This window comes from Marmota flaviventris, chromosome 18, assembly GCF_047511675.1.
Source record: "Marmota flaviventris isolate mMarFla1 chromosome 18, mMarFla1.hap1, whole genome shotgun sequence".
Lineage (NCBI taxonomy): Eukaryota > Metazoa > Chordata > Mammalia > Rodentia > Sciuridae > Marmota > Marmota flaviventris.
The window spans coordinates 52,628,470-52,648,835 of NC_092515.1; the positions used below are offsets into that span (position 1 = coordinate 52,628,470).

Sequence of the window (20,366 nt, forward strand, 5' to 3'; positions counted from 1 at the left end):
AGGACAGTTGCTTTGTCTTTTGAGAAAGAAGCACATTTGTTTGCTAAAACTAAAAAACAAACTCATTGTCTAGATATGAGAAAAAGACTATCAATGAGTCTGCTCTGAAACATCAATAAATTCAAAGGTGATTCAAGTGTAACTTTCCAATGACAATACAGCTTGATGTATTCAGGCTTATAATACTAAGAAAACTATAATACTAAAACTTATAATACTAAAAAAATAAAATTAACAAAGTACTTTTTTCAATGCAACTTGCAGAATGCCAGCTACTGCTAACATGAACATTCCTTTATTATATCTGTGATTTAAACAGAAAGGTAATGCAAAGTATTCTATGTAATAAAACTAGAATCACATCCTCAACAGAGGTGGTTGGTTTGTTTTGGTATTGGAGACTGAACCCAGGGATGCTTAACCACTAGGCGACATCAATTAAAAAAATCCTTTTTATTTTTTAGTTTGAGACAGGGTCTTGCTAACTGCTTAAACTGGCTTTGAACTTGACATCCTCCTGCCTCAGTCCTCGAGCTGCTGGGATTATAGGTGTGTACCACCGTGCCCAGCTCAACAGATGTGGTTTGGAGCGTGTTTGAAGAAGTATATTTTAATGTTGCAATTGCAAGAGAGAAAAACACTTTGGATTAGGAGTTTGTATTGGAAGAACAAATAAATACACTGCTTTCATCATCAAGAAAAATTTTGCTATCAAAGGAAAACTAAAAAACAAAGCAAAAAATGAAGACACTATACTTAGTAAAGTAGTAAAAATTGAGAATTATGTAAGGGTAGTATACTTAATTAAAAAAAATTTTTTAATTGAAGGTGGACACGATACCTTTATTTTATTTATTTATATGTAGTGCTGAGGATTGAACCCAGGGTCTCACATACACTAAGGGAGTACTCAACCAATAAGCCACAACCCCATCCCTTAATTTTTAAATTATTCTCTTAATATTGATCAACTAAAAACTTGTATGCTGAGGTACAATGGTTATGAAAGGAAAAAATTCTGTTGAGAATGATGAACTACAAAGTAAACAGTGTTTTTAAAAGGGAAAAAAAAAAGACAGGTGGGCAGGGGTTATGGCTTCAGTGGTAGAGCACTTGCCTGGAATGTGTGAAGCCCTGGGTTCAATTCTCAGCACCACACACAAATAAATAAATTACACGAAGGCCCATCAATGACTAAAAAAAAAATAAAAAACAAACAAAACCTCAGATGGTCCCCAATTAGCACAATTTGCTTCAGCCATTATTGTTTTAAATAATCTTATTATTTTAAATAATCTTAGTTCTTCTATGCAAGAAAGCAATTCATCATGCTTTTCAGTAGCAAATAAATTATAAGGGTAAAAATGAGTTGTAAGCCTGAAGGAAAAAAAGTTTCTACATATTGACATGTTTCATAGAATGTTTTCAATTATATTTTCTATCAAAAGAATATCCATGGGCTGGGGCTGTAGCTCAGCGGCAGAGCACTTGCCTAGCATGTGCGTGGCACTGAGTTTCATCCTCAGCACCACATACAAATAAACAAATAAAATAAAGGCATTCTGTCTACCTATAACTACAAAAAACTAAAACTTAAAAAAAAAAAAAAAAGAATATCCATGCAGAGGAAATTCATGCATCCAGAATTCTTTATTTCCCCCACCACTAAAACATATCTTAAATTTAATTCTAACTTCCATGGGATAAATATTAGAAATGGCTATTTATATATTTTTTAAAATATCTTTATTTTGTTTATTTTTATGTGATGCTGAGGATCGAACCCAGTGCCTCACATATGCAAGACAAGTACTCTGCCGCTGAGCCCTAATCCCAGCCCCAGAAATGGTTATTGAAGAATTAAAGATGAAGCTGGGCGCAGTGATGCACGCCTGTAATCCCAGAACTCGGGAGGCTGAGACAGGAGGATCACAAGTTCAAAGCCATTCTCAGCAATGACGAGGCACTAAGTAACTCAGTGAGACCCTGTCTCTAAATAAAATACAAATAGGACTGGGGATGTGGCTCAGTGGTAGAGTACCCTTGGGTTCAATCCCCAGTACCAAAAAAAAAAAAAGAATTAAAGATGAACTTTGAAAATACAATATCATTAGTTTCATTCTGCATAAAAGTAAAAATAAAAATCCTGAACTTAATGAAACTGCTTTAAAGTGTAGACTTCCATTCCCATGAAAATATACTGAGTTTCTTTATGATGACTGGAATTGGGGGAGGGGGGACCAGGGAGTCAAACCTAGAACCTCAAGCATGGTAGGCAAGTACTTTACCACTAAGCTACATCCCCAACCCTGAACTATATATATACTTTTAAAAGAAAACCAACACAAATCCAAACACAAGGATGCACACCTGTAATCCCAGCTACTCAGTAGGCTAAGGCAGGAGGATCCCAAGTTCAAGGCCAGCCAGGGCAAAATTAGCAAGATTCTGTCTCAAACGATAAAATAAAAAGGCAGCCAGGCAAGGTGCTATACACCTGTAATTCCTATGATGCAGGAGGATTAAGAGTTCAAAGCAGCCTCAGCAATTTAATGAGGTCCTGTCTCAAATCAAAATATAAAAAGGGGGCTGGGGATGTGGCTCAAGCGGCAGCGCGCTCGCCTGGCATGCATGCGGCCCAGGTTCGATCCTCAGCACCACATACAAAAAAAAATGTTGTGTCCGCTGAAAACTAAAAAATAAATATTAAAAAAAAAAATTCTCTTAAAATAAATAAATTGATTAATTAATTAATTAAAAGGGCTGGGATTGTGGCTCAGAGGTAGAGCGTTCCCCTATCATGTGTGAGGCCCTGGGTTTGATCCTCAGCAGCACATAAAAATAAATAAAATAAAGGTGTTGTGTCCAACTACAACTAAAAAATATATATTTAAACAACAACAACAACAAAAAAAAAGGGCTGGGATGTTGAATGATTTCCTATCATGTGCAATGCCCTGGATTCAATCCCCCAATATAGGAAATAAGAAGAAAAAAATAAAAGAGGAAAGGGGCACAGAAATAATAAACATACATTTCCCACAGGATAGTGCTGTGACCAATCCAACTTATATTAGACAAACTATAAAAAATGAATTCTCACAATAGAAACTTTAAATATTAAAACAGTATTATTCAGAATGTGTGTCTGATGTTTGAGAACTAATATTTCACTCTATTTATTTTGTTTCAATTACAGAATAATAAAAGGTGCAACAGTGGTTCTTATCTGTCTTAATCATCCACATTCACACTTTCAATGAACAGCCTGTATTCTTTTCAAATTACTTAGGGTTTTTTTCTCTATTGTAGTGGAGTTTAAATCCAATGACTTGCATGTGCTAGATAAGCACTCTCCATGAGCAATAAATATCCCCAGACCTTTTTATTTCATTTTGTGACGGGGCTCGCTAAATTGCTGAGGCTGGTCTGAAACTTGCAATCCTCCTGCCTCAGCCTCTTGAGTAGTGGGACTATAGTCAAGAAATATCATACATTGTTGCTTTGGTTCATTTTGTCTCCAATACTGAAATGGAATTTTATGTTTGTTTAATATTATCAAAAACTGGGGCTTGTATTTTATATATCTTTTAAAATTATTTTTCTAGCAATTTCTTTTTATTGTGTTTTACAAAAATATTTGTCTGCAACAGATTGAACAATTTAAATCATAAGAGAGTAAGCTAACGTTAAATTTACTGATGTAAGTGCTATATTAGGTTACAAAGAAGAATATCTGTTTTTAGGAGACATATTAAAGTACTAAGAAGGAAGTATTACAATGTATAAAAGTCATTCTCAGATGGCTCCTATAAGGTTAAAAAAAAAAAAAAAAACAAATCCATATAGAAATAGAGAGGCAAAACATTAGCCATTGGTGGATCTGACTACAGTGAGTGTTGTAGTATAACAGTTAATACCAAATTCTGATTTCCAAAATGTATTTTCACTGTATATAATACAGTTGGCCTTCTGTAACAGTGGGTTCTACATCTGGTAGATTCAACCAAGTATAGATAGAAAACATTCAGGAAAAAAAACTGCATCAGTGCAGAACATTTACAGACATTTTCCTTGTCATTATTCCCTAAACAATACAGCTATTAACATAATATTTACATTGTATTAGGTATTATAAGTAATTTGGAGGTGATTTAATGTATACAGGAGGTTATACTTAAGTTATATGCAAAGACTATGCCATTTTTATTTGAGACTTGAGCATCTACAACCTTTGGCATCCTCAGGAGGTCCTGGAACCAATCTCCCATGGATACTGAGGGATAACTGTAATTGTCAGAAAACAGGTATCATTTTCAAGAATAATTTCAGCCCAGGTGTAGTGGCATTGTAAATTCCAGCAACTCAAGGGCCAAGGCAGGATTGTGAGTATAAAGACAGACTTAGCAACTTTAGCAAGGCCTGTCTCAAAACAAAAATGCAAAAGGGCTGGGAATGTGGCTCAGTAGTTAATCCCCAGTACCACACACACACACACACACAAAAAAAAAAAAAAAAATTAGGGGAAAGTCTATTTTCAGAGTTCCTAATTTGTTACTGTCAAAGAAAATAAATGAAACCAACTACAGAATTACTTATTGGCATTTTATCTGTTCTCATTTAGCTCCAAATTATAGATTTGCTGTTTTCACATAATAAATTTAAGTAAATGAGAAAAAATTCCAGGCATGTAGCTCTTACCTATAACAGCCAGAAGGCTAAAGTTGTCATGACCCTAAGCCCTACTATTTTCCTAAAGTATAGTAAACAAACCTTACAACCCAATTCAAACAATAATACTGAGGAAGGAAACAATACTGGAATCAAATTTCTCTTTTCAATTTTTATCTGATTTCAGAGACCTCACTGTGGATTCTATTTCACAGTTGAGGAAAGTAACAGAAATAATGACTTACGCAAAGTCACAAAGCACAGCAATGAGCAAGTAGAAATATAAACTCTTCTGATTTTAGTTGGACTGAGGCTGTATTGCTATAGTGCGCTGATTTTAGTTGGACTGAGAAAAGATGTCTAATACCATTTAGAAAGTTGCTCATTTTGAAAAGCGTAAATTTTAAAGTTTGTAAAGATTCTCTTACCTCACTTCTTCACCAGCAAAATCAAACACTTTGGTGATTTTAACTTTTTCGGTTTCTTTAGGTTTCTCTAGCTCCTCTGCTTTGACCAACAATTTACTTGAACTCATCTCTTCACTCTCCTCTCCTGTCTATGGAAAAAAGCAAGAAATGCAATTAGTTTCATCAAAGTATGAACCTATAAGAGTCATCTAAACATGCTGCTTATGGTTATCTCAATGTTTCATCTCTAATTAGTCAATGATTTCTTTATTGGGAATTTATTTGATTAAAAGGCTTCAGGATTTTTTTGAAGAACAGCTGAGATGTGATCCCAAGGCAATTTTTTTCTTTTTTAATTTTAGTTGTAGTTGGACACAATACCTTTATTTTACTTATTTATTTTTATGTGGTGCTGAAGATTGAACCCAGTGCTTCGCACATGCTAGGCAAGCACTCTACCACTGAGCCACAGCCCCAGTCCCCCCAAGGCAATTTTTAAAGTTTGAAATTTGTGTCCAGTAGGTAGTTTTATTTTAAGGCAATATAATTGAAAAAAATAAACTCACTGTCCATCAGTGAACACTGTCTGTAAGTCCACCATATAGCTTGTCCTTAAGCTGGTTTTTCAATAATTGTCTTTCTGTTCTAATCTTACCCTTTCTGTTCAAATCTTAATATTTGTTTTATTTTATTAGAGCATTATAATTATACATAGTAGCTGAATTCATCTGGACAAAATCACATGCATAGAATTTGATTTCAGTTCATGATCTCCTCTCTTCCTCCCATCCTCTCCCATCCCCTGCTCTGCACTGCTTCTCCATCCTCTACTCTGCTAGATTTCCTTTTGTTCATCTATTTTTATTAGTTGTTTTTAGTTATACATACAGGGGAAATTCCCTGTGGTGTATTTATATATACACATAGCATGATTTTTTAAGAATTCACTCCGTACTGCCTCCCCTTTCCTGTCCCTCTGTTCTGCCTCTTGATCTTCTATGCTACTGATCTTCCCTATATCTTTATGTTATCCTATCTTTACTTCTTCCTTTCGTTCCTTTACTCTAACTTCCACAAATGAAAGAAAACATTTGACCTTTGAGTTTCTGAGTCTTATTTTACTTAGCATGATGTTCTCCATTTCCATTAACTAGCAAATACCATAAATTCATTCCTCTTTATGGCTGAGTATATATACCATAATTTCTTAATTCATTCATTTATTGACAAACATCTAGGTTTATTCCATAATTTAGCGATTACGCAGCTATTAACAATGAGGTGACTGTATTGCTATAGTGTGCTGATTTTAGTTCTTTTGGAAAACCAACAAAGTGTAGGATAGCTGGGTCACATAGTGGTTCCATTTCCAGTTTTTTTAGGAATCTCCATACTGAGAAAGGCTTCTTTTCATAAAATATAGAGTGCTTTTGCTTTTCACCAGTAAAGTTACAATCAAAAGGCATCTATCTAGTCTGCTTTCTGTTTAAGATTCAAATCTCAGTATATAAATTAAAAAAAAAAATTATCTGGGAACCCTAGGGTATTTCTGGAGATGCTATCATACCATTCATCTCCAGCCTCACCTTCACCTGTGTACTAGAGGGCAATTTTGATTTTGGTCCCACGTCGTTGAGGAAGCTGGCCCAGAGCTCATCCTCCTTCTTTTTCCTTGCATCCTCTGATCCAGTCCCTTTTTCCTGTTCTTCTGTTTCATCTTCCTCCTCACTGCTACTTCCTCCAGATTCAGCCTTGGCATCTTCTTCTTCCTCTTCTAACAAGAGGCCACTTTGTTTTCTCTTCCTAATCATCAATAGTCACAAGAAAAGCAAGACAAGACAGATAAGGCAAAATGTTTTGTTACCCCTTCCTCAATTCCAAATGTAATTCTGTATACCTGAAAAAAAAATTTAGATCTGGGACTACTAGATCTAGGGGAGTGGGGAACAGAAAAGATAAACTAAAATTTTATAGAAGATTTGAGCTCTTACTGTTAGCATCTTCCCCAATCACTTGGAATCATTATATAGTGTTCTAAGTCAGGACTAGCTATTTTCATTTAAAAACAAACAAAACAAAACCCAAAATCACCTCACAGAATTAATCTGTTCAAAACAGTGTTTTTGTTTTTGAACTGGGGATTTAACCCAGAGGTACTTTACCATAAGTCACATCCCCAGTCCTTTTTTTAAATTTGGAGACAAGGTCTAAGTTGCATAGGACCTTGCTAAGTTGATTAGGACCTCGCTTAGTTGTGGAGGCTGGCCTTGAATGTGCAATCTCTGTGCCTCAACCTTCTTGACTCTGTGATTACAAGAATGTGCCACTGCACCCAGCTATTTGTGTTATTTCTTCTAGAAGTTCTCAGGGCAAAATATATATCAGTGTTTTGTTCTACTTTCTGAAGATATGAAAGCTGGAATAGAGACAAAAGAACTAGGTCCAAAGCGGCTGGGGTGTGGCTCAGTGGTAGAGCACTTGCCTCCCACGTGTGAGGCACTGGGTTTGATCCTCAGCATCACATAAAAGTAAATAAACAAAATAAGGATACTGTGTCCATGTATAACTAAAAAATATTTTAAAAAAAAGAACCAGGCCCAAGACTTATAAAATATATTGCTTTCACTAATACTTTGATTTTAAGTGAATTATCTAAATCTAAAATTCTTTTTTTCCTTTTTATCAATTATAATCTGCTTTTTGATTCAATGCCCAGGAAAACAAAAAGCAGTGAAGTAAAATACTTCCATAGAAGATGTCCCTGAGTTAAATTACCTATCAAAATTTTCCTAATTCTGATGGAAATGTAATTCAGTATAGGCTTATGAAAGAAAAATTGCAGGTCAGGCATGGTTGCGCACGCCTATAACCCCAGTAGCTTGGGAGGCTGAGCAAGGAGGATATCAGCCTCAGCAAAAGCAAGGCACTAAGCAACTCAAGGAGACCCTGTCTCTAAAGAAAATACAAAATTGGGCTGGAGATGTGGCTCAATGGATGAGTACCCCCCTGAGCTCAATCCCTGGTACCAAAAAAAAAAAAAAAAAAAGATTGATAAAAAAAATTGAACTGCACATAACCTTAGATCAAACAATTCTACACGTACAAATCTGACTTACATGTATACAAAGACATGTACAAAAACTATTTACTACAAAAACTAGATATGATCTAAATGTTCCTCAATGAGAGGATGCACAAGTCAAGTAAGACCTGTCAGTGCAATGTATGTTTAAATGTACTGCGGTGGTACCATTTCCAACTTGTAAAACAATGACAGTGAAAAACAATAGAGTGTGTTGTAAAATAAACAGGGTAGGACATATATATATCCTTGTTATACACGGACAGAACATCTTTGGTAACATTCTTCTTCAAGGCTAGAAACAAGGTATACATTAATAGTTTTGTTTTAACCATATACACATTTTACTTATTAGGCTTCTTTGTTTAATTAACCCTAAATATTTTGCCAGATATGTTAGTACACTCCTGTAATCCCAGCAACTCAAAACGCTGAGGCAAAAGGATCGAAAGTTCAAGGCCAGCCCAGGTAACACCCCTGGGATTCAATCCCCAGTAGCACACACACAAAAATAAGTAAATAAATAAAAATAAACCTAAAAATTTTAAAGCTTATCCGAGACCAAGAATTTATTTCTAAAATACCAGCAAATGTTTTCTTCAAAAAAAAAAAAAAAAAGGGTCAGAAACCCTGGCCATAAGAAATCTTATCATCAGACTAATCTCAGCAATTAGGATGACTGTAGCATAAGCCCCTGACTTCTAGGGAACTTGAGAGCAACATCACCTGGCCGGAATGCTCTGAGCCTTTCTCTGTTTCCCTTTGGGTTTCTGTGTCTGCTCTTCACCATCCACTTCATCTTCCTTCACTAATTCATTTACGTCATCTTCACTATACTCTCCACCTGAAATCACATAACAGGGTGGTCAGACAGATAGGAAAGAAAGATTTTTCACATCAAGATGAAACATTTTCATTAAAAAAAAAAAAAAAAAGTCCTGTATTTTCCTTCATTCTTAACCTAAAATATCATTTCCTTAGGGAAGACTTCTCTGTCCCTGGAGACTAGGCTGTTTTCCTAATCCTTGGCTTCCATAGCAGTCCTTTCCCCTCCCTAATTCATTCCCATATAGTAAAGGTTTGCAATTTCTGCTATGCTGTTGTTCACTCTTTGAAGTCATGGACACTGCCTGTCTTGATATGTAAATATTTGCTTAACAAATGAGTGAATGAACAAATGAATGGAGATTCTAAGTCTACTAATATACTTTTTGAAGAAGAAATTAATGTTCCCGTCTCATCTCAGATATAATAACAAAGACACCTTGTCTTGTCCACAAATGGGGTTTAGAAAGAAACTTTCAGTTAAATATAGCAGAAAAAACAAAAAAAAAATCTATGTTCTATCTTCAGACACTGATATTCAAGGGTTCCCAGCAAGTGTTGTCTAGATGCCCCCAGTCTGGCCACCCTCTGTGGACACCAGTCAATAAACCAAACCTACAAAGAGGTTCAACTTCTATTTGAAGTGCACACACCAAATGTACAGCTGAAATGAATCTGATCTAGAGCTCCACGAAATGACACATAGTAAAACAGGACGCAGCTTGAGGAACAAATCATGGCCAGCATCCCAGAAGGTCTCCTGTATCTGCTTCCAGTCACCACTCACTGTCCCCATTCCAAAGGTAACCACTATCTTGACATTTAACACCACAGGTTAGTTTTTGCCTGTTTTTTGAATTTTAACCAAACAGAGGCCTCAATGTACTTTTTTGTCTAACTCAACAGTATGCCTGTTAGTCACCATATTGCTACAACTCGCTGTAGTTTATACATTCCATTCCTGAACAGTATTTCACTGTATGACTACACCACAAGTTATTTATATATTCTATTGTTGAAGGACATTTGGGTTATTTCCTCTTTGGAGCTATTTTGATACTCCTATATACATCTAATCAGCTTTTAAGTACTTCACTCACAATGAATCAATGACCCCCAAACACCTGAGGAAAGCCTCCAACACGACAGGCAAGATTCAAAGAGAATAAGAGGAAATAATCAGTGCAGGAATCAAAGTGGAAAAAAACCACCAAAAACCTTTATAATTAATATCCTCAAAAAGATAAGAGAGGGCTGTGTTTGTAGTTCAGAGGTAGAGTGCTCGCCCAGCATGCGTGAGGCACTGGGTTCAATCCTTAGCACCACATAAAAATAAAATATTGTGTACACCTATAACTAAAAAATAAATATTCTTTAAAAAAAAGATATAAGAAGAAATGGGCTGGGGTTGTGACTCAGTTCAATTTTCAGCACCACATATAAATAAATAAAATAAATAGGCTGGGCATGCTGGTGCACGCCTGTAATCCCAGCAACTTGGGAGGCTAAGGCAGGAGGATTGCAAGTTCAAAGCTTGCCCCAGCAACTTAGCAAGGCCTTAAGCAACTCAGGGAGACTCTATCTCTAATAAAATATAAAAAAGGGCTGGGGGGGCTGGGGTTGTGGCTCAGCGGTAGAGCACTCACTTCACACGTGTGAGATCCTGGGTTCGATCCTCAGCACCACATAAAAATAAATAAGCAAAATAAAGATATTGTATCCATGTATAACTAAAAAAATATTTAAAGGGGGGGCGGGGCTAGAGATGTGGCTCGGTGGCTAAGCACCCCTAGGTTCAATCACTGGCACCAACATAAACCGACAGATAAATAGATAAATAAGTAAATAAAGGTCCATCAGCAACTAAAAATTTTTTTTTAAAAAAAGGTAAGAGATGGTAGTATCCATGAAATAAGATGACTTAATTTAGAAAACAAAACTCTCGGGCTGGAGATATAGCTCAGTTAGTAGAGTGCTTGCCTTGCATGCACAAGGCCCTGGGTTCAATCCCCAGCACCACAATAAATAAATAAGTAAGTAAATAAATAAATTCTTAAAAACTAAAAAAAAAAAAAAGATAGCAGAGATTTAAAAACAGATAAGGAGATAGGCATGTGAAAACCTAGAGAATAAGCATCTCTTTCTCTCACACACAAACATACACACTCTCAATATGAGGGTTCCAAAAAGGGAAATCAGTTTGATATCCCCAACACCAAGCAAGAACTAATTAATGAAAGAATTTCATGAGAGAAGCAAGTTTCAGGTTAAGATGGCAGTGTGAACACACATGAAAGTGTGCTTCCTTATACCTCCATAAATAAACTGCAGCCAAAAGAATTTTTCATAGGACCCACAATGCTGAAGAGAAAAGGCAAGAAGACAACAGCCACATTTTCCTGAAACCTGGAGAAGAACTTTTAACTGCAAGCAGGTCTGGAGAAAGTAAAAGACTAAACTGATGGAAGATGTAGACTCCTCAAGAGGCATATGGACCAACAGCATCAGCTGCCTCTGGAACCAGGGGTGAAGGTGAGTGCTCCAAATAGAGGAAAAGCTGTATGCAGAGCAGCAGTTAGAACCTTTATCCTCCACAATTCTAAGCCATGGGCCTGTACCACCTCCACCCACCAGTAGGAGTCTGAAGATTTTATTGAAAAGGAATCCAAGGTTTCTGGACAGGTGATGCCAAGCACAGGTGAAGGCACAAAGACTCTAAAGAACTCGAGTATTAAGTGACCAACATAAATGCTATGACTAAATACTGAGAGTCCCAGAAGTACTGCCTTTTCCATAGTCAGATTTTGCTTTCTACTCAAGCGTTTTGAGGCTGATATACCCATAAAGAAAAGCAAGAGGTACACAGGAGTTTCCAAGGAGCCAATATTCTAGTTCTTAAACTGGGTAGTGAATACATGGATATTAAATTCAATTCTATGTATACAGCTCACATTTTTTATTAATTAATCTGTTTATTCTAGTTAGGTACATATGACAGCAGAATGCATTTTGATTCATTGTACATAACTGCAGCACTTTTCATTTCTCTGGTTGTACATGATATAGCATTGCACCATATGTGCAGTCACACATGTACCTAGGGTAATGATGTCCATCTCTTTCCACCATCTTTTCTGCCCAAAAGCCCCCTCCACCCCCTTTGCCCAAAATTCCTCCATTTTTCCCATGCTCCCCTGCCCCCCCCTCCAACCCCCAACCCTTTATGGATCCCCTGCCATTTATCAGAGAGAACATTTGGCCTTTGGTTTTTTGGGATTGGCTTACTTTGCTTATATAGTCCACATTTTTATATGTGGTAAAAGCTGGCATATGCTTTAATCCCAGCTACTGGGGCGACTGAAGCAGGAGGATCACAAGTTCAAGGCCAGTCTTAGCACTTAGTAAAACCCTGTCTCAAAAATAAAAAGGGGAAAAAAAAAAGAATAAAAGGGAGGGCTGGGGTTGTGGCTCAGTGGTAGAGTGCTAGCTTAGCATGCATGAGGCACTGGATTTGATCCTCAATACCACATAAAAATAAAATAAAGGTATTGTGTCCACCTATAACTAAAAATATATATATTTAAAAAAAAAAAAAACAGATATGGTGGCACATGCCTTTAATCCCAGCAACTTGGGAGGCTGAGGTAGGAGGATTATGAGTTCAAAGCCAGCTTCAGCAACTTAGCAAGGCACGTGCAACTCAGTGGGATCCTATCTCTAAATAAAATATTGTAAAAAGCTGAGGAGGGCTGGGGTTGTGGCTCAGTGGCTCAGTGGTAGAGTGCTCATCTAGCCTGCACGAGGCCCTGGGTTCGATCCTCAGCACTACATAAAAACAAATTAATTAATTAAAGATACTGTATCCAACTACAATTAAAATAAATAAATAAATTTTTTAAAAGGTCTGGGGATGTGTCTCAGTGGTTAAGCACCCCTGGGTGCAATTGCCAGTACAAAAAAAAAAAAAAAAAAAAAAAGAATAAAAAGGACAGGATGCAGCTCAGTAGTAGAACATCTGCCTATCATGTGCAAGGCCCTGGGTTTAACTGCCAAGACAGGAGAGAGGGAATGGGAAAGAGAAGGAAAGAAAAAGAACAGTACAAAATACTATAAAAGGATAATTATTGTTATGCAAATACTGTTTGCACAAACAAAACTATGAAGTAACCAGCACACTCATGATTCTGCAATTTTGTCAGGTATTGCCAAATTCTAACAAATACCTCATGAAAGAGAATTTGGCGATATTCAATAAAATTAGATAAATGTACTTACCTTTCAATTCAGCAATCTCACGGAATTCTATCCCAGATTATGTAATAGATTATCCACTCCAAAGGATTAGAGGGGCTGGGTGCAGTGTTGTGCCTAGAGTCCTAGCAATCAAGAGGCTGAGATGGAAGGACTGTTCCAGTCCATGAATTCAAGACCAGCCTGAGCAGCACAGTGAGAACCCCATCTCAAAAAAGAAAATTAAAATGAAATGAAATAAAATAAAATAGCCCAACCACAGTGGTGCACACCTGTAATCCCAGTGACTCAGGAGGCAGGAGGATCTCAAGTTTGAGACCAACCTCAGCAGTTTAGCTTAGGCCCTATAAGCAACTTGGCAAGACCCTGTCTCAAAAAATAAAAAGGACTGGGGATGTGATTCAGTGGTAAAGTGCCCCAGGGGTTCAATCCCCAGTACCCTCCTAAAAAAAGGATATTATAACTTAGTACAGTTAATCTTAAAATAAAAATTTTGGTGGCAATCTATAATTTTGGGGGAGAGGTACCGGGTATTGAACTAAGGGGCGAGCGACCACTGAGCCACATTCCCAGCCCTATTTTTGTATTATATTTAGAGACAGGGTCTCACTGAGTTGCTTAGCACCTCACTTTTGCTGAGGCTGGCTTTGAACTTGTGACCCTCCTGTCTCAGTCTCCCGAGCTGCTAGGATTACAGGTGTGTGCCACAGTTCCAGGCTATAATTTTTTTTTTAAAGGTGACTGACTGAATAGAATGTGGTACATCTATAAGGAAAATATTAGCCAGGCATGGTGGCTCATGCCTGAAATCCCAGCAACCCAGGAGGCTGAGTCAGGAGGATCACAAGTTCTAGAGCAGCCTCGCAATTTGGCAAAACCCGGTCTCAAAATAAAAACTAAGGGGCTAGGGATGTGGCTCAAACGGTAGAGCGCTCGCCTGGCATGCGTGCAGCTCGGGTTCGATCCTCAGCACCACATACAAACAAAGATGTTGTGTCTGCTGAAAACTAAAAATAAATTAAAAAATATTTAAAAAAAATAAAAAGGACTGGGGAAGCAGTTCAGTGGTGGGAGCTCCTGGGTTCAATCCCCAGTAGAAAGAAAGACACAAATATTATACATCCATTAAAAAGAATGCACAGGCTTTAGGATATACTACTAAAATACCTACATAAATACTAATCCTTTTTGTGATATATACTTTCTATCTAGCTCTGTCCACTGAAGCAGCACAGAATGTATGTCACTCTGGCAGACATGTGCATTTCTAAAGTTTAAACTGCATTTTATTTTTTATTTATTTTTCCCACATTTTTTATTGGTACACTGTAGTTGTACATACTGATGGGATTATTGCTACATATTTGTATATGCACACGATATATAACATGATAATGTAATTAGGCCAACATCACTCCACAGTACTTCTCCCACCTCCCCACCTCCCACCCCTGGATTCCTTTCCTCTACTCATCTCCTTTGATTTTTCACGAGTTCCACCCCCACTTTCCTTTTCCTTTTCCCTCTCTAGATTCCACATGAGAGAAAATATACAATGCTTAACCTTCTGAGTTTGATTCATCTCACTTAACAAGATGGTCTCTATAGTTTCATCCATTTTCTAGAAAATGCCATAATTTCATTTTTCTTTATGGCTCAATAAAAACTCCACTGTGTATATAGTACATTCTCTTTATCCATTCATGAACACCTACGCTGGTTCCATACCACAACTGTTGAATTGTACTGCTATAAACATGGGTATGATGTATCACTGTAGTATGATGACTTTAATTCTTCAAGATAAATATAGAGGAGTGATATAGCTGGGTCATATGGTGTTTCTATCCTACTCTTTTGAGGAACCTCCATACTGATTTCCATAGTGGTTGTACAAATTTATAGTCCCACCAGCAGTACAAAATTGTTCCTTTTACACTTTTGAAACAGAGTCTCACTAAGTTGCTTCAGATCTCACTAAATTGCTGAGGCTGGCTTTGAACTTGTGATTCTCCTACCTCAGGCTCTTGAGCCAATGGGATTGCAGGTGTGCACCACCATGCCCAGGTATTACCACAATTTAAATTCTTTTTAAATTTATTTTTTAATATTTATTCTAAAAAAATTATTGATATCATTGAAAGAAAAAAAATCTGCTGGGTGTGGTGTCAGCACTTCTCATTATTCGTATACTTTCTTTTTAATATTTGTAGTTGTAGATGGACAGAATGCCTTTATTTTATTTTTATGTGGTGCCAAGGATCGAACCCAGTGCCTCACGCATGCTAGGCAAGCGCTATGCTGCTGAGCTACAGCCCCAGTCCCAGCCCATATTATTTGTATTCTCGCTGACTACCATTCTGGCTGGTGTGATGAAATCTCAGTGTAGTTACTTTCTTTTTAAAAATCTTTTTGTAAAAATTAATTACTAATTAACTTTTTAATGTGGTGCAGAGGATCCAGCCCAGTACCTTACATGTGTAAGGCAAGTGCTCTACCACTGAGCTACAGCCCCAGCCCTCAGTGTAGTTTTGATTTGCATTACCCTAATGGCTAATAATGTTGAACATTTTTTCATGTTTATTGACCATTTGTACTTCTTTTGAAAGTATGTTTAATTCATTTGCCTATTTATTAATTGGGTTACTTGACTTTTTGGTGTAAAGGGTGTTTTTTGCATTCTTTATACATTATTTTTTAAATATTTTTTAAGTTGCTGATGGGCCTTTATTTTATTCATTTATTTTTATGCAGTGCTGAGAATCAAACCCAGTGCCTCACACATGTGAGGCAAGCGCTCTACCACTGAGCCACAACCCAGCCCACATTCTTTATATGTTCTTGATATGAATCCTGTCAGAAGACTAGGTAGCAAAGATTTTTCTCCCATTTTGTAGGTTCTCTCTTTACATTCCTAGTTGTTTTGTTTGCTGTGCAGAAGTTTTTTATTTGATACCATCCCATTTATTAACTCTTGGCATTATTTAATGAGTTTTAGGGGTCCTACTGAGAAAGTTGTTCCCTGTGCTTATACGCTGAAGTGTTGACCCTACATTTTCTTCTAGGAGTTGAATAGTCTTCCTTGCCTTCCCCACTTCCTTCATACTGGGGATCGAATCCAGGGTGCTCCACCACTTAGCAATCCCCCAGACCTTTTTATTTTATTTGAGAGAGGTTCTTGATAAGTTGCTCAGGCTGGCCTTGAACTAGTGGTCCTCCTACCTCAGCCTCCCCAGTTGCTGGGATTAGAGGCATGTGACACCACACCCAGCAGATACTTTTCATTTCAACCACATAATTAATTTTTAAAATACATATTAAAAAATAAATTTTTTAAAAAATTTAAATTGTGGTAACAGCTGGGCATGGTGGTGCACACCTGTAATCCCATTGGCTCTAGAGCCTGAGGCAGGAGAATCACAAGTTCAAAGCCAGCCTCAGCAATTTAGTGAGGTCCAAAGCAACTTAGTAAGAGACTGTCTCAAAATAAAATATAAAAAATAGGCTGGGGATGTGGTTTAGTGGTTAAGTGCCCATGGGTTCAATTCCTGATACCAAAATAAACAAATAAATAACTGTTCTAACAACCCAGCTTGGTCACTCATGTTGGTAATCCCAGCAATTTGGGAGGCTGAGGTAGTAGGACTGCAAGTTAGAGACCGACCTCAGCAACTTAGCAAGGCCCTAAAGACTTTACAAGACCTGTCTCAAAATTTAAAAATAGAAAATGGGCTAGGGATGTGGTTGTACACCCCTGTGCTGAATCCCTGGTACCAAAAATAAAATAAAATAAAATTCCTATTTTGAAAATTGTAATTAAGGAAAAAGAGTCAAATATTTATCCTGTTCTGGTTTATGAGAGAAGGCTACACTTTAAAGAACAAAATCAACTAATAAATGTAGAAGAATCATAGGATAAGGAAAATATCCCAAACTCTAATATAGTAATAATTTATGCAAGGGTTATCAAGTAATGTTAAAAAAAAAAAAGGCAATTTTAAGTGTAACCAACACACACACACACACACTCTCTTTGGTCCTAAGGACTGAACCTGGGGCAGTGGGTGGGGGGTTAACCACTTAGCCACATCCCAGGTTTTTTTGTTATTGTGAGACAGTATCTTGCTGAGTTGCTTAGGGCCTCGCTAAATTGCTGAGGCTGGCCTAGAACTTGCAATCCTCCTGCCTCAACCTCCCGAGTCACTGGGGTTATAAGCATGCATCACCGTGACTAGCTCACCATTACATATGTTGCCACACAGAATACTCTCCAGTTCCAAAGGAAAAAATATACAACATCAGGATCAGACTGTCATCATCCTTATGCAGAAGTCAAAACTATGGGAGTCAACTAGGTATTATCTTCTGATGTCATGCAATATGAACCACAGAAGTCATCTACAATGTGTCTAGCCAAAAGTATTCCACTGAAACTCATTAAGCATTTAGATCTAACTTCCCATTTACAGAAAATCTGAAGAACAAAGAAACAATCCAAAGCACCATCATGAGGAACAATCGGACAAATCTAAAAGATGCTGCAAAACACTGCGTCCGGTGTCCCCTCTTATGATTCCTATTCAACATCATACTGGAAGTATCAAGTACAATAAGACAGGCAAGGGAAATACAAAAGTCCTGGAAAGAAAAGAAAGAAATCTGTTGCTATTCAGATTTGACATGACTATACGAAAAATCCCATGGAACCTACAAAAACCTCTAGAATTGATCAAATAAGTCTAGCAAAACTATAGAATACAGAGTTTGCTGGCTTTGAGTTCACAATACAAAACCAAATGTACTGTATTTCCATGTTGTAGCAATGAACAACTGAAAAGCAAAGCTTAAAAGGGCTAAATAAATAAAGAGGGCTGGGATTGTGGCTCAGTGGCAAAGTGCCTGCCTCACACACGTGGGGCAGAGTTCGATCCTCACCACCACATTAAAAAATAAATAAACAAAATAAAGATATTAAAAAAAATAATGATTACTGGGGCTGGGGTTGTGGCTCAGCAGTAGGGTATTCACCATGCATGTATGAGACCCTGGGTTTGATCCTCAGCACCACATAAAAATAAATAAGTGAAATAAAGGTATTGTGTCCAACAACAACTAAAAAATAAATACTAAAAAAAAAAAGATTACAGTATTCATAGTCTGGTAGAAAACATTGTTACAACTGTCAATTTCCCCAGCGGTCTACAGATAAAATGCAATTTCAAACAAAATCCAAACGGGTACTTTTGGAGAGACTTACAAGGTCATTCTGAAATTTATATGGAAAGCAGTACAACTCTGAAAAAGAACAAAGCTGGAATACTCTCTCCACCTGATTGTAACACTTAAAACTAGAGTAATCAAAACAGAATACAGGTGCTGAGTTCTGTGGCACATGCCTATAATCTCAGCAGCTCAGAGGCTGAGGCAGGAGGATTATGAACTCAAAGTCAGCCTCAGCAAAAGCGAGGCAGTAAGCGATTCAGTGAGACCCTGTCTCTTAAAAAAATAATAATAATAATACAAAATAGGGCTGAGGATGTAGCTCAGTGGTTGAGTGCCCCTAAATTAAATCCCTGGTACCCCCTACCCAAAATAACAGAATACAGATCCAAAAATAAATCTATAAAAACATGGCCAAATCATATTTAACAAAGGTATAAAGGCAATTCAATGGAGGAGTGACAGTCTTTTCAGCAAATGGTGCTGGAATAATCAGACACATCCATATACAAAACCAATCCCAACCAACAAATCATACCTTATGCAAAAATTGACTGAAAAGGACTGATAATATGAAAAAATGTAAAATATGAAACTTTCAGAAAGCAAAAGCACAATCCATAGAAAAATTTGACAAATTGGGCCAGGAGTGGTGGCACAAGCATGTAATTCAGTAACTCAGGAGACTGAGGCAAGAGGATTGCAAGCTTGAGGCCAGCCTCAGCAACCTAGCAAGGCCCTAAGTAACTTAATGAGACCCTGTCTCAAAATGAAAAAAAAAAAAAAGGGGGGGGGGGGTTAGGAAATGGCTCAGTGGTAAAGCACCCCTGTGTTAAATCTGCAGAACCCAAAAAAAAAAAAAAAAAAAGAGAGAGAGAGACAAATTGGGCCTCATCAAAAGTTAAACAAACAAACAAAAAAACTGTGCAAACAACACTATTTGGTAAATAAAAGACAGGCCACAGACTGAGACATAATATTATAAAACACACAACCAACAAAGAACTATATCCAGAATACATAAAGAATTCCAAAACTGAACAGTAAAAACAACCCACCATTTTAAAAAAGATTTGAACAGGCACATGACCAAATAAGAGATAAGAATAGCAAGCAGGCACATCAAAAGACAGTCAACAGCCCGGGGCAGTGGTGCTTGCCTGTAATCCGAGCAGTTCAGGAGGCTGAGGCAGGAGGATTTCAAGTTCAAAGCCAGCCTCAGCAAAAGCGAGGCATTAGGCAACTCATGAGACCCTATCTCTAAACAAAATACAAAATAGGGCTGGGGATGTGGCTCAGTGGTTAAGCACCCCTGGAATCAATTCCCGGTACTCCCCTTCCCCCCACCCCCCAGCAAAAAAACAGTCAAAGTCATCATTATAGAAATGTAAATTAAATGAGAAAATTAGCTAAAATTAAAACAAAAACAACTTTACAATCCAAGTATTGTACAGGATGAAGAATAATTGGAACTCTCATATACTGCAATGACATGGAAAAGTTTAGCATTTTCTTTTAAACATATACCTACCATAAAACCCAGCAATCCCATTCCTAGGCATTTACTCCAAGAGAAATGAAAGGCCGTGTGTGTGTGTGTATTAAACACACAGCTTTTTTGTTAAACATCCACACTGGGAACAACCTGGTATCCCTCAACAGAGGAATGGATAACCGTGGCATATTCATACATGGGCTACAATACTGATATGCACAACAGCATTGGTAAATTTAAAAACACTTCACACTAAGTAAAAGTCATGCACATAAAGCTACACCCTGTTATTGTTTTTCACTGCTGTGACTAAAGGATCTGACCGAACAATTTTAAAGTAGGAAAAGTTTATTTGAGGGCTCACGGTTTCAGAGGTCTTAGTCCACAGAAGTCCAGCTCCATTACTCGGGGCTCA

At 37.3% G+C, this 20,366-nt stretch overlaps 1 protein-coding gene across 3 annotated transcripts in view; it reads right to left on the reverse strand.

Moving 5' to 3' along the window:
• The window catches only part of Tmem170a (transmembrane protein 170A), a 129,551-nt gene that overhangs the window by 86,214 nt on the left and 22,971 nt on the right, over positions 1 to 20,366 (reverse strand). For 2 of the 3 annotated variants that reach the window (XM_071604956.1, XM_027933186.2), the window contains exons 2-4: positions 8,887 to 9,004; positions 6,665 to 6,881; positions 5,100 to 5,227 (exon numbers count right to left, since the gene is read on the reverse strand). In XM_071604956.1, coding sequence (XP_071461057.1) covers positions 5,100 to 5,227; positions 6,665 to 6,881; positions 8,887 to 9,004 — 463 coding nt within the window. The remainder of the gene's footprint in view (positions 1 to 5,099; positions 5,228 to 6,664; positions 6,882 to 8,886; positions 9,005 to 20,366) is intronic. The other variant, XM_071604957.1, reaches the window with a different exon arrangement.